General features: G+C 42.5%; 2 protein-coding genes across 5 annotated transcripts in view; both read right to left on the reverse strand.

Annotated features, from left to right (window-relative positions):
* The window catches only part of myot (myotilin), a 30,499-nt gene extending 25,187 nt beyond the window's left edge, over positions 1 to 5,312 (reverse strand). For both annotated transcript variants that reach the window (XM_079353058.1, XM_079353057.1), the window contains exon 1: positions 5,144 to 5,312. The gene's annotated coding sequence lies outside the window, so the exon portion shown is untranslated. The remainder of the gene's footprint in view (positions 1 to 5,143) is intronic.
* Positions 5,313 to 11,142: 5,830 nt separating this feature from the next.
* LOC306829860 (mitogen-activated protein kinase kinase kinase kinase 4) overlaps positions 11,143 to 26,272 on the reverse strand; it is a 50,843-nt gene continuing 35,713 nt past the window's right edge. For all 3 annotated transcript variants that reach the window (XM_079353054.1, XM_079353055.1, XM_079353053.1), the window contains 13 exons: positions 25,046 to 25,134; positions 24,707 to 24,801; positions 24,208 to 24,292; positions 23,181 to 23,345; positions 22,120 to 22,222; positions 21,388 to 21,543; positions 20,581 to 20,724; positions 20,218 to 20,352; positions 19,254 to 19,354; positions 18,604 to 18,753; positions 14,790 to 14,949; positions 13,155 to 13,294; positions 11,143 to 12,899 (listed from right to left, as the gene is read on the reverse strand). In XM_079353054.1, the coding sequence (XP_079209180.1) occupies positions 12,816 to 12,899; positions 13,155 to 13,294; positions 14,790 to 14,949; positions 18,604 to 18,753; positions 19,254 to 19,354; positions 20,218 to 20,352; positions 20,581 to 20,724; positions 21,388 to 21,543; positions 22,120 to 22,222; positions 23,181 to 23,345; positions 24,208 to 24,292; positions 24,707 to 24,801; positions 25,046 to 25,134 (1,607 nt within the window). In that variant the 3' untranslated portion in view covers positions 11,143 to 12,815. The remainder of the gene's footprint in view (positions 12,900 to 13,154; positions 13,295 to 14,789; positions 14,950 to 18,603; positions 18,754 to 19,253; positions 19,355 to 20,217; positions 20,353 to 20,580; positions 20,725 to 21,387; positions 21,544 to 22,119; positions 22,223 to 23,180; positions 23,346 to 24,207; positions 24,293 to 24,706; positions 24,802 to 25,045; positions 25,135 to 26,272) is intronic.

A 26,272-nucleotide genomic window follows, 5' to 3' on the forward strand; every position in this document is an offset into this window, starting at 1 on the left:
CTTACCACATTATTCAGTCAGACAACTCATGTTTGTATCGATTAAAATATTTATTGTAGCAGAACTTTTTTTGTGTTTGGAGTCTAGCTTCTGACCTCATCACAGTTTTTATTTACATCTAGAAATGTGAGGAGTGATGTGACCATATCTTAAACCGCCCAGTCAAAGCCTACAGATGCTGGGGTGGTGATGGGGCTGAGCGAAAGAGCAGAAAGAGCAGAGAGAGAATCTAACTCGAAGGACGTGTTTTCAGGTGATTGTAGAGAATGAGGCATGCCAAGAGTGAAATCAGTGTAGCTCAAGCTGACGCAGGCGTCTGCCATCAGCTTTTTTTCCCTGAACTTTAAATTGCTCCTCTTGAGCCTATGTCGTGTCATCTCTACGATGCTCCTTCACAATCAGCTTCTGGTGGTTTTTAAATGCACTCTAATAGGCAACTACAATTCCAAAAAGTTAATAATACTGCCTTCATAAGGAAACGTAAAGCAACATCACTGAAGAAATATGAATGATTCTCATTATCTTTTATACAAAATGGACTTGTGTATTTATTTTCTAGTTTTCTAACTACTCAAAGCACTTCACACACTGATGGTAGAGGCTGCTGTGTAAAGTGACCGTCTGAAGTAAATAATCCCATCCATAAACATTCATACGCCCCCGACAAAGCAGCAGGAGAAACTTGGGTTAAGTGTCTTACACAAGGAAATACACAAACCAACACAATGAAAAGATATCCTGTGTTTGAAGATGAGTACTGATTCATAGCACATAACTTTACACAAAGACTTAAAGCAACATGATGCAGGAAGTCAGTTTGTTGTGCTTTGGCGCCCTCTGATGGTCTCTGAGTGAAACACCAGTGCAGTTATGGCTCCCCGCACAGTCACGCAGTGTTGTTAGAAAGAGCCATGGCAACTGACGAGGTACAGTCATATTACTGGATTTCATACAGTGATTCTACTCGTGTCTACAGCCCATTGTAGAGACACCTTCTGGAGTAAGATGTAATTATTTATTTGTATCATACCTGAGACGTAACTCAGACAACTTTCTGAACCGTCACAAAGCTGGGTGACGATGACAACATCGTTAACATCGTTATCGTTATGACCCATTCGGTTCTGAATAACATCTGCAGGGATGTACACTCTGCTTCATCTGTCAACGTCTCCTAACCTCAGACAATCGAACCGTATCCAGGCTGACTGGCTGGTGCCATCAAGCCATAAACTAGTCTCGTAGTAGGCTACTCGAAAATGGTCTTGGACTCAAGACCACTTTTTGAAGATCTTGGTCTTGTCTCAGAGTCAGAGTCTTGGACTGGGCGGACTGTAGGTTTTAAGTCAAGACCCCAACTGATGCTGCTGACAGCTGTTTTTCCACGTTATTACAGAGACTAGAAAGAAAAAGTCTCTTTCCAAAAGAACAATAAACTTTAATTGTTCTTTTAATTTAACAACATTACGATCTAAATGAGTGACACGCTTGCTGTACACAGATGATGACTTTTCTTTTCTATTCATGGTCTTGGTCTTGGTCTTGGTCTTGTCTAGCCCTGCCCTGGTCTTGGTCTTGACTCAGTCGTGATCTCTAAATGCCTGACTCTTGTCTTGGCCTTGGAGTTCTCTGTTCTTGGATATGTCATCATCACCTGTTCAGAGTTGAAACGTTTTTCTTTCTCTACTTTAGAGTTCTTTAAGAGACCACTTTTCTCATCAGTCCAGATGTTTATGTCAGGATGAGTCATGGCTGGGAACTTTGTCCTTTCAACAAAAGGAAGTGTTCAAATCTGGCAGTATTGAAATATTACACCATGGAGACAAATGGAGAAAAAATACTGCAAGATGATTTCTTAAAGCTGTTGGCATAGATATATTCTTTGGCCTGAAGTCTTGTAGCAACATGTCATCAATTACATTAATGAACAGGATATACTGGATATATTTAAAATAAAATTTAAATTAAATTATAATATTTGGACCAATCCAAATCTCCACATTACATTTCACACCAAACGTGTATTTATTTGTTATTATTTATTATCAATAGATTGTGTCATCCGGCCTTGTTGATGAAGTCGCACTCTCAGGGGAAAAGAGGAGGAAACCTATACCTTCCCACAATCCACCTTGGTAAATTGAAACAAACCACCAGGTGTAATTCCAGCCCTTCATACAACACCATGGAGCCCTCAGCTGTGCTCAGATTTAGCACAGCAGCAGCACATTCCAGCAGGAGGAGGAAATCTAGCAGTGATCTTTCATTACGTAAGACTCGGCTCTTCTTTGATTCAAATGTGGCAGAACAAAAAAGTGAATCAGCCACTGCAAGAGTTCATCCAAGCGAAGCGACACTTTAAAACACATCGGTATAGTCAGTGTAGTTTTTATCCCTGATTAATCACAAACATCCCTGTGACACCGAACACATGCAGAAGAGTTGTAGAACGAAGCTGAAAGAAAGTAACATGGACTTTAATCATCACCAACAAACTAACAGATGACCTGAACTGTGACTGGATCACTGCATGGTTGTTTTACTGATAGCAAGTCTTGGAGTATTTATATTAAAGCGTAGAGTGCCCTCCTGAAGACAGTGTTTCAAATTGGCTGCTTTTGCATGTTCAGTTCCTCACATCATGTCTCGGCCACACTTTGTTGAAAGAACAACAGAGTTGCTTTTAAAATTTTCTTAAAATTCGTCAGCAACAAAAATTTGCTTTGGCACAAGAAAAAAGGGGCGGCTGTGGATCAGTGGGTAGAGTTGTCATCTCCCAACCCGGAGGTCGAGGGTTTGATCCCCAGCTGAGCAACATGTCTGATGGGTCTACTGCTTCAGTGGCAGTGTATGAATGGATTAATTACTTCTGATGGATGATGCGACATCAGTGTGAGAAGAGAGGGTAGGAATGGGTAGATGTGACATGTGCTTTGAATAGTAGAAAAGAGCTTTATAAGCTTAGCTTAGGGTTTGTTTGACACCTGACATGTCTGCATGTTGGTGCTACCACAGGAGATGAATGCTACATTTCTGTGCTTCATCAGTCTTTTAACGCACAAACTGTTTTTTTTTTTTTGAGTGTCAAGAGGGTTCAATATGCCGCTACGCTCAAAGGTTTCAGCTGTACTTAGGCACACCCATTCTTGGAGCTGAATGCTAACGTAAGCTTGCTAACATGTCGGCTCAATGTGTTGATGAAAAGATGGAGAAAATCATTGATATTGTTGCTTATTTGAGTACGTAAGTGTACTGCTGGGACTGGTGAAGATGACATTTGTCCTGAACCATATCATTCGACCAAGTGTTTGACTGATGATTGAATTATATGAAAATTAATGGACACTGATCAAGTTTCCACAGCAGCTCTACCTGTAGATATTTATTTATTTTAATGGATAACTGAGGACTTGGTCATGCCCCCTGTGGGCAAAGCAGTACCTTTTTTCCTCTTTGCTTACCTAATCATGCTTTTAATAAAGTGAACTGTACAGCTGGTTTTCTTCACCTGACAGTCTGACACCTCTCCTGCTGCACCATTTACAGTCATTCAAAATGCACAAACAAAATAATAAATCTTCCTGCTGGTGGTCTTTTTGAAGTGTGTTTGAGAGCCAGCGTAAAACTCCTCACAGGAGCATCAGCGTCTGGACCATATGTGTTTAAAAGCTGCCAGACAGACAGAGACAGACAAGCTGTTAACATGGCAGAGAAGAGGATGGATTTGGCTCCATGTAAACCTCTAATTCTCAGTTAAGGTTGATGTGGCACTCGTGTGAGACCCTGCTTTGTGTTGTGACTGAAGAATCTGCAGTTGAAAGGGTGATGGAGTACGACGGGATGTAAAGGGAGTATATGGAGAACAGGGAATTCCTCTGCTGCTGTAAGCACATTTAGAAAACTCTGATTGTATCATAAAAAACCCCTCACTCTCCGCCTTCATCTCTCCACTTAAACCAACTCCCCAACTTGTCTGCTCGAGAGACCGATTTAGCCTGGACGTGGTCAGCTGATCTCTATTTTCACCAATCAGAGCTCAGGAGCTGAACACAGCGTCATACAGGCATGCCAGGCTTGCACCCCCCCCCCCACACACACACACACACACACATACCGCCCACACGGCCTCGGCTTCAATGTCTTATGTTGCCTCACCCAGCAGGCTATAGAACTAAAATAATTTTTCACACTCATGTCTCTTAAAGTAACCGGAAGTTACAGATTTCTCATCCACTGCATCATTTTGAAAGTCTGGTATTTATTTGCACACACTGCAAACACAGATGCTTATGCACACAAACACACACTCACACAAACACACACACACATCTGAATCCACATACGAAATCAAACACGCAAACAGAGCTGCAGACTTAAAAGTTCGAAGGATATCGAGGGAGGGATAGAGGAGGTTATGATGTATAAATATAGATAACGACTGAAGTAACAGAAATTGACACGACATTCGAAGATACATGAAAAAAGGTATGATGCAATAACTACACAAATAGCAAAGATGGAGGACGGAGAGCATAAATCATTATTAGAACAGAATCAGAGATAAACATTAAAGGTAAACACTGAACTGTAGATAGATAGATAGATAGATAGATAGATAGATAGATAGATAGATAGATAGATAGATAGATAGATAGATAGATAGATAGATAGATAGATAGATAGATAGATAGATAGATAGATAGATAGATAGATAGATAGATAGATAGATAGATAGATAGATAGATAGATAGATAGATAGATAGACACAGATCATCACAGCTGGCCGTTCACCAAAAGAATCAATGATCGGATCACTTATACTTTGGGTTTGTCTTCTCAGCGTGAATAAAGAGAGGATGAGTAGGACTCACTTTCACAACAGAGTGTCATGTTTGAATCCCGACTCAAAATGTACCTTGATTGAGTTACTTTTTACTTTGATCGGCTTGTGTTTAAATTCAGAACGGATATGACATCTTTCCTGCGGTGAACGGTTCTCTCTGTATCCAAATCATGATATTTGTGTTCACATTCACATTTTGATCCTGCAACGTGCATGCAGAATAGGCCCATCTGTGCCTTCAAGACACAGCACAATAGACATCTCTGCAGAGAACACCCACCAAAGGACTTCCCATCTTACCTGTGTGCTCTTTTCCAAACAGGCTCTCAAACAACAACAAATGTACTGATCCAACAGAAAGTGTGAATGATCCAAATGCTAAATGCAATACTGCTGTGAAAGTGTGGCTGCCAGTCATGGCTTGGTCGTCTCCGTATACTCGGGGCGAGCTGACACACACATTTACACACACAAACACACACAGGAGCAAGTGTTGGGGGGTTGTGTTGGTGGAATGAGGTTGGGGGGAATCTGAGGCTGGTGCGGGGGGGTGGGAGGGAGTTTTAGTCAGGGGGGTACTGAAGGGACAAATTTAGAGCAGAGTTCAGTGTTCAAGTTGGAGTGAAGCTTGAATCTGCTTATGTTGAAGCTGGAGTTTGCAGCTAACCAGTCAGGGGTTTACGTAACAGTCAGAGGCAATTTATTGATTCTGCAGATTCACTAAAAGCAAAGTATGTCGCAAACAATTTCCCTGGGAAGAAGACAGTGTCTCTGAGGTGATGTGGCTGCAGGTCTGCAACTTCATCCAAAAGTGACGAGCCAGGAGACCTGCCTCTGGTGCCGCTGAGTCTTCAGAGGACACATGAGATGAGACGACTGGAAATGAGAGCGAGGCAGCGGATGATAGCCTGAAGACTGAGAATTTCATTTCAACATATATTACAATTCACTTACTATAGCAAACACTTTTGTCCAAAACAACGCACTTTAGAGTAAGTACAACACAAAAAAAGCATCAAGAGGGGATGAACCAGCCTGTGGCAAATCATGCTGGCTCATACCATGCTCATATAAGACTTGATATGTCCCTCCGGTAAATTGGATGGATTTTTATGCTCACTAACACAGACTCAAACACAGTTTGAAAGGAATAAGACCATTGTGTACGTAGAAACAAGTGTTAGATCTTTGATTCTACTTTAAAAAATTGGAGCAAAAACAAGGACTGCATTTACAGTATATTAAAGTTCAGTGTAGAAGTTGAAAAACAGGGAAAAAAAGACATTAGTGGGTCATGTCATACCAAGGAAATGAAAAGAGACTAATACTTCTGCTGACAGCCTCAATATTTACCTCCTTTTCAACCAGTTTAAAAAATCTCCTCGCTCCCCTAAACGTGTGTGAAGTTTTGTAAATCCACTCCGGATCCTGTATTTGATCATCTATTTCAGCCCTGCTCAGAACAGGCTGTTTCTGTGTCTGTAGCTTTAAAAGCAAATGAGCTGTGTCTGACCACGCCCCCTCTCTGGAAGGGTTTGGGTGGCTCTGCATTTCTTGCTCCACGTCCGATAGTTTCAGGTGAGAAGGCAGACTCAGAGGACAGAACAAACACCTAGTGGTGGGGGTGTCACCCTTAGGGGAGGGGTTACTGCCCTTTGTGATGTCATGAAGGGAAAATCTCCAAGCGGCCTGTTTGAGCACACATTTTCTAGAAAGTGGAGCAGGCCAAATACAGGAGGGACTTTGTTCATGATTGGGGGCTTTGTAGACAGACTAGAGACGCGTTAGTGTAAGAGTAACATTTAAAGTGTATTTTATAGAATATGTGACCTTTGAGTGAAACAGGGCACGCTTGTGCTGAGTCATGAACGTGGACTGTGGGAGGGGTGGACATGACAGAAATGTTTCAAGCAAAAAACAAAGACAAACACTGTTCAACTTGTTTATTGTTGTCTCACTGATTTATGTCTCCAAATGGAAACACAAGTTAGTGTATCTTCATCTCAAAGCAGAAAGGATACAGTATACGATGCATCAAACATAGGTCCAGTGCAAAAAAAAAAACAAACATTAAAAATGCTACAGAAATTAAATAGTTAGGGGGAATATATCTTCTTAAATGTATATCTATATAATATTTTTTATTGTCAAGTTTATTTACAATTCATAAGAACAAACTGTCCTGTTTGTCATCAACTCCACACGGCGAGCAGCCGGTATCTTTAACACGTTAGTACACGCCAACACCCTAACCCTTAAAAGTCTGTTGTCTTTCTCCCTCTTTCTCTTCATCTATACATACTTCACTCACATTTACAGTTTGGTGCCTTTGGATTAAACCTGGCACTGTTGTTGGGATGTGAGCTCAAGGTCAGCTTTCTGATAGTTATGTTTGATACTGAGGATGATTGTTCTTCCAAAGACAACATCCATGTTCCCTCTTTTAGCCACCACATCTCGCTTCCATCTTAATCCTTTCTTTCCCTGCCTGACAGAATCTGGACCCGTCGCCCTCCCACACAAACACACACTTTCTGAACAGCTGCACATCTCATCAACATACTGATGTGCATACAGTGGCTGAAACAAAATCACTGTTGGCACTTCAAGCTAAACTTTCTGTGTGAAGAAATAAAACCCCAAAACATCCTCAAACAGTCCGGTCTGCTGAGGTCCGGCCCGGTCCCAGAATAAAATGACTTCATGTAAGGTGTACAGTAGCTGAGACTAAAGGGGGTAATGAAAAAGGTGTTATTGGTCCCTCATGTGGTCCCCAGTGAACAGAAAGTGCCTCAGATCATGGATGTAGTAATCACAACGTAAATCACTGCTGTCATCTGAAAGCCTTCATTAATTGAGCCTGTATGCTTTTACGCCCTCGTAGAACCGGGCCTGACTCAGGTTATTATCTCTACAGCACCTGAACTTTTAATCAATATTGAAGCTCTGTAACGGACTAAAATCACTTCACTGATTTAACTGCTTTAGTTTGTGTTTTACCGTCATCCCTACAGTTCTGTCTCTGCATTTTGCTAAATGTCACTTCACCAGCGGGAGAGGATCAGGGGTGGGTGTATTCTGAAAACGCTAAATCACGCAGATTATTTGATGCAACAATGATATGTCTAACAGAGCAGCAGCTCAGACACGAGAGGAAACATGAATACAGATCCATGACAATGAGAGTGACTAGAGATCCTTTAAACAGTAAGCCAAGATGCTAAGATGTTAAAAGAGCAGAGGGAATGAAGGGAGGAGAGACGTGTGGACTGATTGAGAGATAAAGAGATGGAGACGTGAGTCACTGCTGGCCTGAAACAGAATCCATCATCATGGGGAAGGTGTACTGTAGGTGGAAGCGCACTGATCTCTCTGGTTACTGCCACACTGAACTGCTCAACACAGGAGCCCAGAAGACAGAGAAGTTTGTGCTAATGAGCAACAAACATTTTCTCTTTCCATTCATCTCTTTAGATGGCTAATATATCAACAGCGAGCTAATCCTGGTTAGCAGGGAGCAGAGTCATACACCAGGATTTAAAACAATGCCGACAGACGTCATGTTATCTGGAAGATAGCACAGGGAAATGTTCGATGAACTTCTTTCATGTGGAAGAACATCGACTCAAATAAAAGCTTCAGACCTCGGCACATGGAGCTGAGCTTTAAATCCTCTCACACGTTCATTCACTTTTCTTCTTAGCCCCTCCCACTCTAACTCTCCCTGCTCTGGTGATCTGCTGATTTGACTCGTTTATTCTTTCAATAATAATCCAACCAGATGTTGCCACAACATGCACAGCCATGTTGAACTAATGCTGCCTTCATGTGCTGTCGGACTCCTCGGAAAAATGAGTTTCTAACACATAAAAGTGCCCGACTAACCGCCTTGACATTAGCCATCACATGGGGGGCAAAATATGTTCGGTCAATGTTCACACACTTTTTATTAATTGACGTATTGCACATCAACTTTTTGACCCCCTCCCAGCACCTGAATGCAGCATTAGCTACAGCTCATTTTTCAACCTCTAAAACCTACACTCTCGATTTTCTTGACTACGGATGAGTTTCTATCTCGAAGCTGCATTTGAAATGAACATATGTTCCTTTGCACTGCAGGACCCGGGGAACATGGGGGACGGAAAAAACACTGAGAACATTTGAAAGCAACTTTTCGATGAGACAGTTATGATCAAATAAAAACATTTTCCAGTCTTAAATATTTTCACAGAACCAGCTGGAAGTGTGTCATAAAAACTAACGCTCAGAGTGTCACAGATTCTGAGAGGTCCAACATTCAAAAGGAAATATGAAAAAGCTGATATGTAGATGAGCGTCAGAATGTTTGAGTTCAATCTGAAGGATCAAAATGAGAAACATTGAAAATTCACATTTGGAGATATATATATATATATACTCAACAAAAATATAAACGCAACACTTTTGTTTTTGCTCCCATTTGTCATGAGATGGACTCAAAGATCTAAAATTCATTCCAGATACACAATATTACCATTTCTCTCAAACATTGTTCATAAATCTGTCTAAATGTGTGATAGTGAGCACTTTTGCTTTGCTGAGACAATCCATCCCACCTCACAGGTGTGCCACATCAAGATGCTCATCAGACACCATGATTAGTGCATAGGTGTACCTTAGACTGTCCACAATAAAAGGCCACCCTGAAATGTGCAGTTTTGTCTCACAGCAAAATGCCACAGATGGCGCAAGCATTGAGGGAGCGTGCAATTGGCATGCTGACAGCAGGAATGTCAACCAGATCTGTTGCTCGGGCATTGAATGCTCATTTCTCCACCATAAGCCGTCTCCAAAGGCGTTTCAGAGAATATGGCAGTACATCCAACCGGCCTCACAACCGCAGACCACGTGTAACCACACCAGCCCAGGACCTCCACATCCAGCAGGTTCACCTCCAAGATCGTCTGAGACCAGCTACTCAGACAGCTGCTGAAACAATTGGTTTGCATAACCAAAGAATTTCTGCACAAACTGTCAGAAACCGTCTCAGGGAAGCTCAACTGCATGCTCGTCGTCCTCATCGGGGTCTTAACCTGACTCCAGATCGTCGCCGTAACAGACTTGAGTGGGCAAATGCTCACATTCGATGGCGTCTGGCACGTTGGAGAGGTGTTCTCTTCACGGATGAATCTCGGTTTACATTGTTCAGGGCAGATGGCAGACAGCGTGTGTGGCGTCGTGTGGGTGAGCGCTTTGCTGATGTCAATGTTGTGGATCGAGTGGCCCATGGTGGTGGTGGGGTTATGGTATGGGCAGGCATCTGTTATGGACGAAGAACACAGGTGCATTTTATTGATGGCATTTTGAATGCACAGAGATACCGTGATGAGATCCTGAGGCCCATTGTTGTGCCATACATCCATGAACATCACCTCATGTTTCAGCAAGATAATGCACGGCCCCATGTTGCAAGGATCTGTACACAATTCTTGGAAGCTGAAAATGTCCCAGTTCTTGCATGGCCAGCATACTCACCGGACATGTCACCCATTGAGCATGTTTGGGATGTGCTTGACCGGCGTATACGACAGCGCGTACCAGTTCCCACTAATATCCAGCAACTTCGCACAGCCATTGAAGAGGAGTGGACCAACATTCCACAGGCCACAATTGACAATCTGATAAACTCTATGCGAAGAAGATGTGTTGCACTGCATGAGGCAAATGGTGGTCACACCAGATACTGACTGGTTCTGAGTCCCCAGACCCTCAATAAAGCAAAAACTGCACATTTCAGGGTGGCCTTTTATTGTGGACAGTCTAAGGTACACCTATGCACTAATCATGGTGTCTGATGAGCATCTTGATGTGGCACACCTGTGAGGTGGGATGGATTGTCTCAGCAAAGCAAAAGTGCTCACTATCACACATTTAGACAGATTTATGAACAATGTTTGAGAGAAATGGTAATATTGTGTATCTGGAATGAATTTTAGATCTTTGAGTCCATCTCATGACAAATGGGAGCAAAAACAAAAGTGTTGCGTTTATATTTTTGTTGAGTGTATATGGATGTTTTCAATGTATTAACCCTTTGCATTCTGAAGCATACATTTTTGCTGTAGAATGTGAACACTAGTACTATTATTAACACTGACAATGTTATGATCCATCCATCCATACTGATCCCAGCTGTCACTGGGTGAACCCTTAAATCCTTATTATTCTGTACACATACATGAAGATGGCTTAACGATTATAAAACAACGTGTCCTATGAAATGTCTCACAACATACAAAATAAGATGCAAAAAAATGTTTGTTTTTTTAAATCCGTGACTGTGTTATGCTTTCCTGTAAACTGCTACCAAACTGTCAGGATAAAATGACAGTGATGGGTGCAGTGATTGCACAGTAAGGATCCTCGGAGGAATGGGCCTCATTCACCAAAATCTTGTTTTCTTTATTCTTTATAAGGAGTTCAAAGAAGACTCTATGACGGCTTCTTAAATCAGCTGAGCTCCTATCTCCTTGTGTTCGTGAGTTGAAAGTGAGTGCATGTTGTTACTAATTATCATAGGTAACCGCCCACTAACGCCCATAAAAGGGCATGAGCGCAGTTACACGGGAAAACATGCTGGAAGCAAAAAAAATAAGGTTGTGGAGCGCTGAGGATGTTCGTGAGTGCAGCACTGGAGTCCTAACAGAGAAGACACTTGATGAGGTGTGAAGTGGAGGTACAGTATGACTGCAGTGTGAGGAGTGGTTACTGTTTGTGAACGAGGCCCAACGTCCGCATCTTTAAACTAACTTCATGACTTAAGTCATTGTTCTGTAACTTGCACGTAACGTGTGAAGCAGACATGTTATAATCAGCCTACAAGTTGGACTGCATGTTGAATTTAGAGCTCGGGTTAGGATTCGACATTTAAACATACCTGACTGGACCGATTTTGATACGTCTCTTGATACGATATGGAAACAATCATAGAAGGGAGGGACGTTGAAGTCTTTGTTTGGTGTCTTCATAAATAACACTGCTGAGGTTTGACAAACTGATGGAAGAAAACAACACAAAATGTGGAATGACGAACAGTTACTGTTCGGCTAAGCTAACGTTTACGCCCCAACAGTTTTGGCCTATCCAGGGAGGATTCAGTCCTTCCAAAGCAACACATGAAGACAAGCTGAGCCCAAACACCAGAGAGGGAAACGCAACCGCAGCGGCTGGTGTCAGTCGACCGAAAGGTTGGGGGTTCGATACCCAGCTCTGATGTGTCCTCGGGCAAGACACTTAACCCAAAGTTGCTCCAGCTGCTTCATCAGTGGCGTGTGAACGTGCATGATGGACTCTTTCCATACACAACCATCAGTGTGTGAATTGGCGACATGAGGTGTAAAAGCACTTTGAGTAGTCAGTAGACTAGAAAAGAGCTCAGGTCCATTTAAAAAAATGATCAATTTATCAGACACACACAGATTAAAGTATGACAGTGAGTGAGTGAGATGTGCGTGGGTTAGCTGAGCGGTATCCAGGAGAAATAGGCTGAACGGGGAACTCACTGAGCAGACTTGAGTGCAGATGTGACGGGTCCCCTGAATCGAGCTTACTCAGATAAATGTGACACAAAAGGAGAGGGTGATTCCTTGCCACGCGGTGCAGCTTCTTAGGATTTGTCACACTGCACACAGTGACACTGCTAGTTGTTCTGTGGGTAGATGAGCGCCGCTGAACTGCAGCTCTTTCAGATGAATCCAGGAGTAGATGACTCCAGTATCTCTTGAGGACGTCGCACATTGAAGCATGTTTTTAATGTTGCTTGAGTTTAAGCCCACACTGATCTGTGTTCCATGAAATGATGAACCACAGAAGAATGGATTCCTGTACGCCGTCAGCTCGTTGTTGTATGAACGTGAGTCAGCACAGATGTTATGAAGCTTCACCAGGTGGGCAGACACGACAGCTGATCCCGGACTTTAAGGTCCACTTGTTACCAGTTGAACAGCGAGTTCTGTCCCAGAGTCATGAAGTAAATCTGGCTGCTCCCTCCTGACTGCACCGAGGCAAAGAAGACCTGCAATGACATGAAGACACAGGAAGGACCGACGAGTTAAACACACTCTGATCAGTCATGTGACTGTCAACATGTGTTTTTCAGCCACAGGATGTTTTTGAACTCAAGGTCCAGGTAGAGGATTTCTTCCACTTCATCGTGTTTTAAGGTGTCACAATAAGGATATAAACGCTGACATGGAGACTAAAAGATTCTGCATGTCAACAGTCAACACTGAGATGTAGAAAGTAAAGGCACAGAGAGCTGAACTCGTACCTTGTCGTTCCGTTCACACAGGAATTTCAGTTTCTGGGCTTTCTTATGCATGAAGACTCCCTCCAGGTTCCCCGTGTTGGCTGACCTCAGCTCTATGGCTTTCTCTCCCCAACCCATCACCTGGTTCGACTGAAGGTAGGCTGGGGGGGGAGAGAGAGAGAGAGAGAGAGAGAGAGAGAGAGAGAGAGAGAGAGAGAGAGAGAGGGGATGAATGAACCCACTCAGCTCACTCTGAGTACTTTAATGTGACAGCTGCAGGATTTGAACAACATGAAGAGACAGTGATTGACTTCATGGATCATCTTTCTATGAGAAAACAAAAAGATCTTTAAAATAGCACTTTTCAACTTCTCACTTAACTGTAACAACAAACCACAATGCATCTCAACCCTCTAAACAGATAACACCCGTGGTGATGATGTCATCAGTTCCTGGACTGAACACAGCGCTCGAACACGGAGGCTGTTTTTCAATTCAAAAAAACTTGATTTGTCCCCGGGGGCAGTTCAAAGGCACACGGAGCAGTAAATGAATCACAGTGCAGCTATCTAAACATTTCACCAAATATAAAAGTGTCAACTGAAGAATAAAGTGTCATGATGCAAGTACAAAGATAAAATACAAAATGACAAAGTTAAATACAAAAGAAGGTATAAGTGGACAGTGATCAGACTAAAGATGTAAACATAAATATATGTAAACAGAACAAACTGCAGTAAATAATAAATAAATATATATATATATATATAAAGTTATGTGCAAGTAGGAAGATATCACATAATAAAGTGATAGTGGTGCAGTGCTATGAGATAAAATCAGTTTGTGAGATATTTTCTAAATGAAGACACGCTGAGAGTGAACACAGGAGAGTCAAAGCACTTTGTCTTTCACGTCTGCAGTCTTTCTACTCATTAAGCACATCTCCAACATGCACTCTGAAAACGCTGCTTTCTATTCACAAACCAGGAAGTGCAAAAAACATCTTCAAGTCTGATTGGACGCACATAAACAATGAAACGTATAATACTAAGAGAACAGAGACGAGGACTGTCATGTAGAGCTGCAGGTGATGTGAACCCAGAGGAGCTCATGAGAAATCTGAAGCCTCATGTGACTCTGATAAACTCTCAAGTCTATCTGTACAGTAAACGTTTCAACACACAGTATGTCAAATCTGCCACCAGGGGGCTCCCAATCAAAACAATAACAAAAGATGACGTTGAGGCTCGCGGGGAATCATGGGAGTGATTCTCTGTGCTACTCTGCCCCCCTCCCCCGGTGAAAACAAACACGCGTTGAACTAATACCAACAGGTGAAACCGACCTGAGGAGGAGAAAATGTTTATGGGCGATGTATCCAAGTAAACTTAACATGATGTTTTGACATAAGCCAGTGTTTCCTTGGCAACGATACACATTACGTGTACAAACGGGCGAGTTATTGAGTCCTTTTATTTTGAATATTATAATAGTTCTTTTATTCTCATGTCTGAACATTCTTATGACGACGAAACATTTAATTACAAATCAAAAAGATATACTTTCTTTATGAAGTTATTTTTTATATTCTCTTCTCTACTATTTCTATTCAGTACTTATTTACAGGCCCAAAGACTGTTCAACAGATTAACTTACCAACTGATGCAGGCATTTCCCCCCACTGCAGGACTGTATCCTTCGTGATGCGGCCGTATGTGTCAATGTAGACTCCTTCATCCTCGTAGCACACGAGAACCTCTGTTCCTGCACTATTTGGCAAAATGATGATGGCATGGGGATGGATGGAACCCTGGATCTGTGACAATAAAAACATGTCTTTAAGCTGATTGGTTTAAAAAATCGAATTCCGACGAAACAACAACAAGTCTACAATCACGCTTTTATCCAAAGTGACGAACGTGGGTGATCAGTGCAACATCTAGAGAGGAGGAAACACTGTCATTAGTCTGATTGAACACACAAAGGTGCTGACAGGAAGTGATCAGAGGAGAGGACTTAAAAACAACAACATTCAGTTAATATGGAGCTCAGTGTAAGTTCAAGCAGGAAGACTAGTTCTATTCTCACATCTTTCTTCATTTTCATCATTCCACTCAGCCTCTCTCTCTCTTCCTCTGTCTCCCTGCTCTGGTGATCAGCTGATTTGGGGCGTTTACTCTGTAAATTGTAGTCCAATCAGATTCTGCCATGACCTCTCTCCACCAATCATCCTGCTGCTTTCAGTCACTTTGTCCTTCCAGCTCAGCAGAGTTCAGATCCACTCCTCATCACATCCTGCTTTCTTCTATCACCACAACCACCACCAGGCTCTAGACTCCATAGGGGGGTATCCTCTGCTGCTGTCAGCCTCACGACTCCTCAGAGAACATGAAGTCGTAAATAGACTCTCATCCTCAAAGACTTTGCACATTTATTTCCTACATTGTTACATAAATAATTGTTCATTCATTCTCAATTAAGTCTCTCCTTATTCAAACATTGCGGGCTGTTCTTTCACTCTTCAAACCAGGCCACAAGACGGGTACCTCGACCGATTCAAAGGATACATGGACAGCAAACCTAAAAGGTATCTGGTCATTTTGGGTAAAGAACCCTCTTATGTTGGATGGAAGTATATAAAGTCAGGTCCCAGGGCGGCGTAGATTAAGTGAACCAGGGTAAGACACTTGTCCTGGAGATGATGGAGGGACAAACTGTAGCATGTGACAACAGACCAGCGGTGGAGTGACGACAATAGGAAACATTGGCCGAGGTCACGACATACATCAAGCCAAGGCACTAAGCCTTTGGATCGATGCTTTTTTCTTGAGTTCCTGTTTTTTTTATTTCACGTGAATTGGTAATATAATTTGACTGTCCTCTAAATCATGGCACTGACATCAGGAAACATGTTGAAGTGCTGGCTTCTCTGACATCAAGGCAGCAGCCAGTATTTCCTCCTTCTAACTTTAGATTCTGGTCCTGAATGGTCTGGATTTGTTTGGACCAGAGAAGGTAGACAGTTTGAAGGCCCCCCCACACGGCTAAAAAGCCTCTGCATGTTTCTAATAAGCTCCAGCAGCAGAAACCTGCTCAAACTAGGAATAATATTGGAGATGCTTTTGAAAAATGGAGAGAGGTTAGAACGCAGAAAGGTTTACAGACTGATGCTGCAGAGCTGGCTAAACACTGAAGCTTCATTGAACACAACATGGCAGCCTGTGTGAGCATCCACTCTGGAGAGGAGGATGAGATGGCTTTCTCCAATGTTTTGAATTTGTAATGCAGTACCCATTTTAAACACTCGATGTCAGAGTTACATGTTGCTCCTTCACACCAGTACAGATATATATCCTTCCAATTTAGAAATGCACATCCAGTCATGAACATATTACAAACCATTTCAGAAATACAAACAGTTTAAGAAAGGATGTATCTACTTCTTTAACATTACCGTGCTTTTAAAAACTCTGTTTTCATTAGTTAAAAACACTGCCATAGAATTATGCAAGCTTAACTCCAAACAAACAAGAAACCTCATCAGCATAAAGCTACCACAAACACCTGCAGTGTTTAGTGCTGTATAACAAAAAAGGACGACTTATTTTCATACAAGCGTCTTTCATACGTTACCAGAGTTTGAGCCACCACAATCCTGAGCACCAGAACAGGCATCCACAGACGCAAAGCAAACTTAATCCTCTGCCTTGGAATGCGCATTGTTAGTTTGCAGGTAACCATGGAGGAAACGTGTGTGTGTGTGTGTTTACGGTGTTAAGGGATGCATGGTGTTTGTGTGTGTTCCTTTTGGGAATGCGTTTCCATCAGTCAAAATAGTAAATACGTTTTACTCTGTATGTAAAAGAATACGTGTCAGAGTCTTGATAGCAGCTCAAAAGAGTCCAGGATAGTCGAGTGTCCTCAGAAGTACTCCAATAAAGAGCGTGTAAATGTGAGGGCTTGAAGCACTGTGTGCTGAAGCTGTCTGTGTGGAAGAGAGAAGCTCGACTGAATATTCAAGAAAAGATCAAGAAGCAGCAAGACGAGAGAGAGCGGTGGCAGCAGTGGCAGCATAAGGCACGGGTGTAGGAGGCAGCTCTGTGCTCACTCGCTTAATATACCAGAGGAGCAGTGAGGGTGGGAAAAAAAAAAAAAACAGGTCAGGACACAGAGAGTTAATGATCGCCAGAGAAGGAGGACAGCAGGGATGTATTTTTAGAGCTTGTCTCTGTTTTTCAACGACCATCTCTCCACTTCATGTTGGACTAACTTTTTGGACCGCATTTAGGCGGATGCACATATTAGAGAGGCGGGGGGCAGAGTGTGGGAGCACGCAGGAGGATGAGACAGACACAGGTGTGAAGAACATGAATGAGACAGGGAGGGTACAGAAGGCTTTAGAGGTTAGGATGACTAACAGCTGGAGAGGAAAGACATACAGTAAAAACAAAAAACAGAGGTTATGTCATCCATCCATTATCTATACAGCTTTTCCTGTTCGGGGTCTCGGAGGGTTGGAGCTGAGCTTAGCTGTCATTGGGCGAGAGGCGGGGGGTCACAGGGCTGACATATAGAGACAGACAATCATCCACACTCACTGTCACTGTCACTCTCTGGCATGCAAAGTCCGATGGGGATTTGAACCAGGAACCTCCTCGCTGTGAGGAAACCACTGCACCACAGATGTAATCTCATCTATGTGCTCATGTTCAGAGGCTCTTGTCTAGTTGTTGTTAAGTTAACATATTTAAACTGACGTGTCAGAACCAGAATGTGAAAGATGACTCACCAGAGGCTTCAGCTAAACATGCCCACATAGAGGAGGGGGGGAGACTATTCCACTTCTCTCTCGTTAAAAGTACCTGATGTGGGCGATTGATACACAGTAAGAGAGACAAATGCATTTGCACAAACCTTCTTGTTAGTGGATAGACATTTCACTTTGGGGCTGGCTGTAACAAATCTGAGAAACGTCAGGTCCAACAGATTTGGCTGTTTGCATTCACACATTTACCCAACGCTTCAACATGTGGAGGGATTTTCAGGCCTGCAGAACGTGTGACAGATTGACTGGTCACCCATCCAGGGGTCGCACCTAAACTCTCCAAACCTACAGATTGAACCACTACCAAATAAAGTCAACCTCACCGTCATGAAATCATGCACAGAAGCCTCATTCAGTGCATGATTCATTTCCACCATTTAAAACAAAATTCAAACTGCAGCTGATAAATAAAAACAACATCTGACAAAAAGTCCCAGCATGCTGTGTCAGCTCCACCTGCCCACTGACCGAGCAGAGGAAGAGAATGAAAAGAGGGAGTGAGAGCGAGGGACAGAGAGGAGAGAGACGTATTATACATTTATTAGTCCTTTTTATTTTAAAACAGCTTAAAAGCCTTTTTGAAACAGTCAATAAAGAAAAAACAGGCAGATGTGAACAATCAGAGAATAATGAACAGACTCTTACATGTGTCGGGAGGTAAAGGTCATAAGGTGTGCCGGAGTCGACGTCGATGGCGTGGAAACCAGACAAGGAGCCGTAGAGGACCTTTAACCTTTGACCTTCCTCCACGGTCAGATCAACGGACAGGGGTTTTTGAGGCAGAGACCTGAATGACTGAGTGGATGGGTAAACAAAGACAAATAGAGATCAGCTAAATGACTTCAGTCAGTATGAGCAGATGTCATCAAAGTAAAGACTGACACTGACATCGTCTACATCGTTTACATTTCAGGCATCAGAACAGAGTCAATATCATGTTCACAAGGTGGTGTATTTCTGGTCTTTTATGTGAACAGAAAGTAGCTCAGGCCACAGAGGACGCAGAGAAATGGGGACAAGAGTCTGCTGAGAATCTGTGTACGAATCTCTGGATAGCCTGGATGTGTCAGGACTGACCTTATTATGCAATGTGGTTATTTTTCCTGATATGCAAAGATGTGTTCAGAACAGAAACATGACAGTGGAGTTTTTTTTTGTTTTTACTGGTCGAAATGGTTCAGGAGAGAAATAAAAGGTTCTACCAGGAGCCAATAAAAGGACCCTTAGCCTCGAGTTCTCACCTTTAAATTCGATGTCAACATACAACACGAGTCACAAGCACAGATGTTTCTAACCTTAAATGCCATGAATTTGTGGTAGGGTTTCGGGGCCCAGGCATACACCTCCACAGCATTCTTCAACGCAATCACCAAGAACTTGATCTTATCGTAGCGCACTGAAGAAACAAAGATGCACAAAGAGAAGTTAGAAGAACAAAGATGGAGTTAAACTTTGCAGACAGACTGTTGAATGAGCTTGGCCATATTTTTCAAAATAAGAGCCAATCAGAAGGACGAGACGGTCTTTTACTATGTACTGTTGTTCTTTGTGTCCCTTTTCTCACTCACATCCATCATGATGATTTCCATGTTATGTTTGATATGTAGGTGATTATGTCCTTGTACTGCTTTTAGGATGTGTATTGTCTGTACGGATCTCTGTTGCAAACCAAATTGTCCCTCAGGGACAATAAAGATTTTCCAATTCAATCCAGTTTTGCAATCCAAAGACAACGCTCCGAGCACACACAGTCTACAAAGGATACATTCCTCACGTCGTCTGAGAGTTCATGGTGTTCATCAGAAGGTTTTTTTTTTTTTTATCAGCCAGTCTGAGAGGTTGATTCAGACTGCATGGAAAATGAAGAGAGCTAAAAATCACACATCATTGCAAACACTGAGGCGAGCCAATAAGGTCGTCAGTGACCCATCACATGTTCTACAGAGCCCGAGCAGCTGCTCTGTGGTCTGATGTTGAGAGTTCTCTGTTGAAGACTGAACAGGTTTAAAATGCATTGTTTCCTGTAGTGTGACAGGATAGGCACCAGACTTTAATTAGTTTCTACTTTTTGCACTCCTGTTGATTGTTTTTTCTTTTTAAGGCTGCAGCATGGGCCAAGAGCCAAAGACATGTCTGACTTTGTGAGACAAAGTTCATCGTGACCTTTTTACGACTCTGACTCTGAACATTACACTCAACTACTTGTTGTTGGTTTCATATTTGTGTTGTCTAGCAGATGTTATATATAGTTGTACTTACCCACTTTATAGTGCACACAGCCCTCAAGGTCACCTACTGAGGTCCAGCCCTGTCTCTTTTCCACCTCTGGGTCGTTGTGTAAGATTTTATTCCTTAACCAGGACAGGTAGTAGAGCCGGAGCTTGTTCTTTTTACCTACAAACGAGGGATGGAAAGCATGGTTAGGCTGAATTGAGATTATATAAAATAAAAACAGAAATATATGATGCATTAAAAAAAGAACATGAAGAGTCATCAGAGTTGATAAATCTTCTGTGGGTGTCCGTAAAAATTGTGCTAGCTAATAAAGGAAGTGTTGTGTTCTATAGAGGCACTGTGAATGTGTCAGCATGTGTTTAAAGCCACCGTCCTTGCTATACATACCTGATATAGTAATCAGAACATTGAGTCCTTCCAACACGTCCATCTGTTGAAACCTTCGCCTACTGATGAGCGAGTAGACTTTTCCCTGACCACTTCGATCCAGAAGCCACAGGCCGTTCTCGGTGCCCACTAACAGATTCACACCTGCAGAACAAAAACACAACTTACACCTCGTACTCTCACCTGTTTCCAAGATTATCAGTAAAGGCCATTGCAACCTGAGTCGGGTTTTTTTTGTCTGAAATGGAGGCACAAGAACTATGATTTCATGTTATGTCAATCATGTTTGCACACTGACTCCACTAACTCAAACCTAGTACAGGATCAACTGCTTAACGGAAGTTGGTGGTCTTCTTTTTAACGTGTGGTTCCAGTATGGAGAGCAGCGTACCTTTATGGAGGTGAAACTCTCCTTAATAAACAGCTGAAACTCTCCTTAATAAACAGGTGAAACTCTCCTTAATAAACAGCTGAAACTCTCCTTAATAAACAGCTGAAACTCTCCTTAATAAACAGGTGAAACTCTCCTTAATAAACAGCTGAAACTCTCCTTAATAAACAGGTGAAACTCTCCTTAATAAACAGCTGAAACTCTCCTTAAGCCTTATACTGCATGTTTACAATTAATGGAAAAATAAATGCAGCGTGCAAGGCGTCCCAAAGATGGGAATTCCAAATGGACAAAATTGAAAGTTTGTAAGTTATTCTGTTTTCATATTTGTATGTACACAAAACACACACACACACACACACACTTAATTGTCCTCTGAATTAATATTTAAACCAAAAACATGGAGAACTACAAACCCCAGAGTCCAGCGCAGAGAACCTCTGTGTTGAATTTTTTCTTGTACTTGCGGATCTCGGGACTGTCGCTCTGAGGTCGAATGTTGGTCGGGTTCACATTCACCACAGACCCCTTCCTATGATTCTCCCTTTTGATTGGCTCATCCTTACTGCCTGCTGCATAGACAATGTTACAATGTGTAAGTATATGTGCAATATTGACTTCTTCTAAAAGCTGCTCATGTATCAGTTTTTGTGATCACATTTCAATATGCGTATAAATCTGTATCTGTCTTTGTGCTTGTAATATGCCTCACTGTACAGAGGACAATGACACTGTAGACTGCACTGACGAAAACTAAGGAAAACTTGTTTCTAACCTTGTATGGATGCATGTGGATGGCTGAAAGTGATGACTGTACACACTTCATGTGCGATGACATTAGAGGCATACATTCTTTAAGTGGCTTTGTCCCCTAGTCTATCAAAGCACTTAACACCACCTACAGTAAGCTGAAGGTGAGTAGATGTATAGTTGTATTCATGACACATGATGTGTTTAACTGATGAATGAAGACGCTTTGATGTGTTGTTTCACTGTGAAGTTTACCAATGGGACAATACAGTTCATCTTAAACCTTGGAGTGTTCATTAGTCTTTATTTACCCAAATCTGTTAGAACGCAGTTAATGTTTTGTACTTCATTTGTGATTATATGAATGAATGTATGTGTTTGTGTGTACATGGGCTCACTTGGACTTTGCGGTGGCGAGGATATGGGGATCAGTCTTGGATCAATGAAGGAAAGGAAGGAGGAAGATGAGGAGGTGTTTTTACTCTTGGGACTGCTGACAGCCTGACAACAAATAAAAACAAGAACATGATAAATAAATGGACTGGAGCTTGTTTATCACTTTTCTAGTTTTCTGACTACTCAAAGCACTTTTACACCGCAGGTCACACCTACACATTCACACACTGAAGGTAGAGACTGCTGAGGAAAGAATCCATAAAAAGTAACTAATCCCATTCATACGCCACTGACAAAGCAGCAAATACAGTAGATGTAAAGTGTCTTGTCCAGGACACTTTGGACATGTTGCTATAGGAGCTACTGTAGGGACTGAACCCCGGACCTTCTGGTAAGGAGACGCCCATCAGCAGCTACTCCAACTCCATTACTTATAGTTTGTGTTTTCCTCCACTCACAATATCACACATCCTTCTGTAGATTTGACAGGTCAGTGACAGAATGATTGCATCACCATCTGTTCTGTTGTTCTCTTTGAATCCCTTAATTTCCGACATTTAGAGTTGAAGTTCACTGTTCATGGTTTGAGTCAGGACGTCCATGTCTAATGAAAACTGGAACCATGTTAAGACAGACTATGTCCCAGTTTGTACCTGTGCACATTATTTGTGCCACCATCTCCATCTAGAGGTCAATTTAAGTGTTGCAATTAGTCACATCCATCCATCCAGTATCTATAGTATACCACTTTTTCCATTAAAAGACACTGAGCCAATCACAGCTGTCATTGGACAAAGAGGCGGGTACACCCTGGACTTTTCGCCAGTCAACCAGCCACACTGAAATCATTTAGAGCCACCAATTAAGCTAAAGAGCATGTCTTTGGACTGTGGGAGGAGAACAGGACTACCCAGTGAGGACACACACAGACACAGGGAGAACATGCAAACTCCACACAGAGAAGTTCCTGTCCGACGAGGATTCAAACCAGGGACCTCCTCACTTTGAGCGCTAACCACTGCTAATCTTTAGCAATTCATTTTCCCCAATACTATTAACTCACATATAGTTCCTGGCATGTGTTGGATCGAAGGGCTGTGGGTGACTGCGAGTAGTTGAGTTCACGCGTTTGCTGCTGGCCCAGTGCATTATGGGTAGGACTTGGAGAAGAGGCTTTCTGCAGAAGGTCTGGAAGCAGGTAGGTTTCATCTGAGCCTATCCGAGAAATCTGTACAACAAGGAGTAGATGAGTATACCGGTCAGAAAAGAGTTTACCCTGAAATCACAGCAGTCCATTAGCTCTGACAGTGCAGATGACAATTCATGTGGCTGATAAAGACAACGATGGAGACAGACCAGCAGGAGTGCGTGTGGTTGTGTCTGAAACCACAAAGCTGGTTTGGATATGAAACGCTCATAGTAAATCGCACCAAGATGCATTGTGGCTGTAAGACTGTCCAATCAGCCAGTCAACTAAAGTAAACACTTGGTGCTGAATTATATTTGACATGCTCCCAAATAGGATTTAAATAACCACGTAGCTGTATTAGTGACAAACGTTTGCATAGTGATGCTAGCTCATCGAACAGAGCTCAAACCAGACGGGGCGTGGCGTGACACTTAATCCAGTATGTTGCTAACAGCACACTAACACAGTGGAAAATGGTAAATGGATTTGAGTGGTTTTCTAGTCTTCTGACTACTTAAATTGTTTTTTACACTGCATATCACCCCTACACATTCACACACTGATGACCATCAAGTAACTATTCCCATTCATACACGTTCATACCTGACGCAGCGGGAGAAATTCAGGGTTAAGTCAATCAATCAATCAATCAACCTTTATTTCTATGGCGTCAATTCATAACAGGTGTTTTCTCGAGACACTTTACAAAAAGCAGAAGCTGAAGTGTTTTGACCAAGGACACATCGGACATGTGACTGTAGGAGCTGGGGATCGGTGTGTGTGTGTGTGTGTGTGAGAGTGTGTTTCTGTGAGTGTGTGTGTGTGTGTGTCTCTGAGTGTGTGTGTGTGTCTGTAAGTGTTTGTGTGTCTGTGAGTGTTTGTGTGTGTGTATTCAGGGCACCTGGTTAAGATTGCTGTGAGGCTGCAGTACGATGCCATCTTGGATTCCACTGAAGTATTTCTGCGTTCCATTGGACAAGCCGGGCCTTCAAACACACACAGGTCCACATGTCAGAACTGAGCTGACATTCACAACATTTATTCTTTTTGGATTTCAACAAGAACATTATGGAGCGACAACAAACCATCGACTATAAACCCCACTATTTCAGCCCTTACTGTTTAGTTGAAAAAGGAGGGGTTACTGCCCTTTATGATGTCACAAAGGGGAACTCTCCACACGGCCTTTAAGCACACATTTACTGAAAAGTGGAGCAGGCAAAAGAGAGATTTGGGGGTTTGTAGAGTGTCTGACAATCCAAGGTAACGTAATGTGTATTTTGTATGTGACCTTTTATCACATATTGTTTTCTGATTCATAACTGCTACATCTGGAAACAGGTCACGTTTGACAGGAGTTCTTTCTTTCTGACAATCACTGAGTTAGATAAATATTTCACCTTCTGCTGTCTTCATCATCACTGCTGCCGACCTCGTCACTGGAGGAGGAGTACTCTGTGGCCTTGTTAAGCCGACCCTGAGCAGCTCTTCCACCCTGCATGGAGGACGTGAGAACAAATCTGAGTAAATGAGGTCAGGTGAGTGAGCGCAGTCGAAAGAATCCCACAGAGAGGACAACAGGACCTTAAGCTTGGTTTGGTACAGACAAAGATGATACTAAGACTGACGTGTTGGGCGTACTCCAAGGTCACTCACATTCGATGCAGAGGAGAAGTTGTGGTGACCCTTCCACATGTGTAATGTAATAAAACTGAAAGCTGTGAATATATCTGACTTACTTGTGATTGCACGCTGGTGAAGTTGTCTTGTGCCCTTCGGTGTTGCTGTCGAACGGGCTGTAGAAGAGGACTCTCCAGCTTGAAGTAACCTAAAACAAACCATGGTCATATTAGTTAAGTTCTTTTCAGGAGAGCCTCAACCAAGCTCTGCCATATTCACGCCTGAGGACATTTTGTTTCTGCAACAGTGTCACATTTGTGTCCGTGGGTGGGTGGAAGGAGAGATGGACAACCTTAATTCAAAACTACATTTATAACATAAACAGATAATTCAAACACTTCCTATATAGCTCTTGTTATTGATCCACACGGCGTTAAGAAGGGAAAGGAGAAAAAGCATGCAGTGAGGTTGACAGTCATGAGCTGCTACCATTGGCCTGCGTGTTGTGAAGTGTAATGGCTGTGCAGATCTCCTAAACACACACACACACACACACACACACACACACACACAGCGCTGCGCTCCTTTGCTTACTGTGCTGATCCTTACTCATCTCTGTATCACCTCTGTTACTACCTTTACATATGAATGGAAGCAGCCTGAGTGATGTCAGCCATCTGTTCCTGTTGGGGCCTCTGGAGGCTCATTGACAGCAGCGGCCATGCTGATGTCTCAGCCTAACTTTCAACCGAACGACAGGCTGAGAGCTGGAGCCGAGGCGGGTCTAAGCCTCCTGACGAACATTGTGCCCACGTCATGTCAGCTATGTGCTTAACTATGAATACCAAAACAACCAGTAAACCTGTCCCACTTTTTTCAGTTTTTTGTACCAGGCTGTAAACATGTTTATTTAAATGCTGTAAAAAGAGTGTTGCTGTGGTAGAGTAATACAGTGTTGGCACCAGTTCCCCCCCCTCCTCCTACTGATCTTTTCTTAAATGTGTTCAACAAGGACGTAGATTTGAGGAAAAAAAGCCTCTTTTCTTCCAGTTGCATAATTGGTTGGATAGCATCTTTTTTGTTTCATCACAGTAAAGCAGTTTGAGTCTTTAGAAGAATCTTTGATCTTGGGCTAAAACAGAGGAGGTCCGATCAGAGCAGCCAAGATGAGTGGGAGGCGTCAGAAGTTGTTTCCTCTCAGCAACACACAGAGGGCAACTTTGAAATGCTAAACATATTCAATCTGTCGTCTTTTTGATTCTAAAGTCCGTGTTGCTAAGAGAACAGCGTGCTTGGCTTCTGGCTTGCAGACAGCGAATGTCTAGTTTGTCTTAAAACAGGGTTCC

Source organism: Symphodus melops (genome assembly GCF_947650265.1).
Source record: "Symphodus melops genome assembly, chromosome: 9".
Lineage (NCBI taxonomy): Eukaryota > Metazoa > Chordata > Actinopteri > Labriformes > Labridae > Symphodus > Symphodus melops.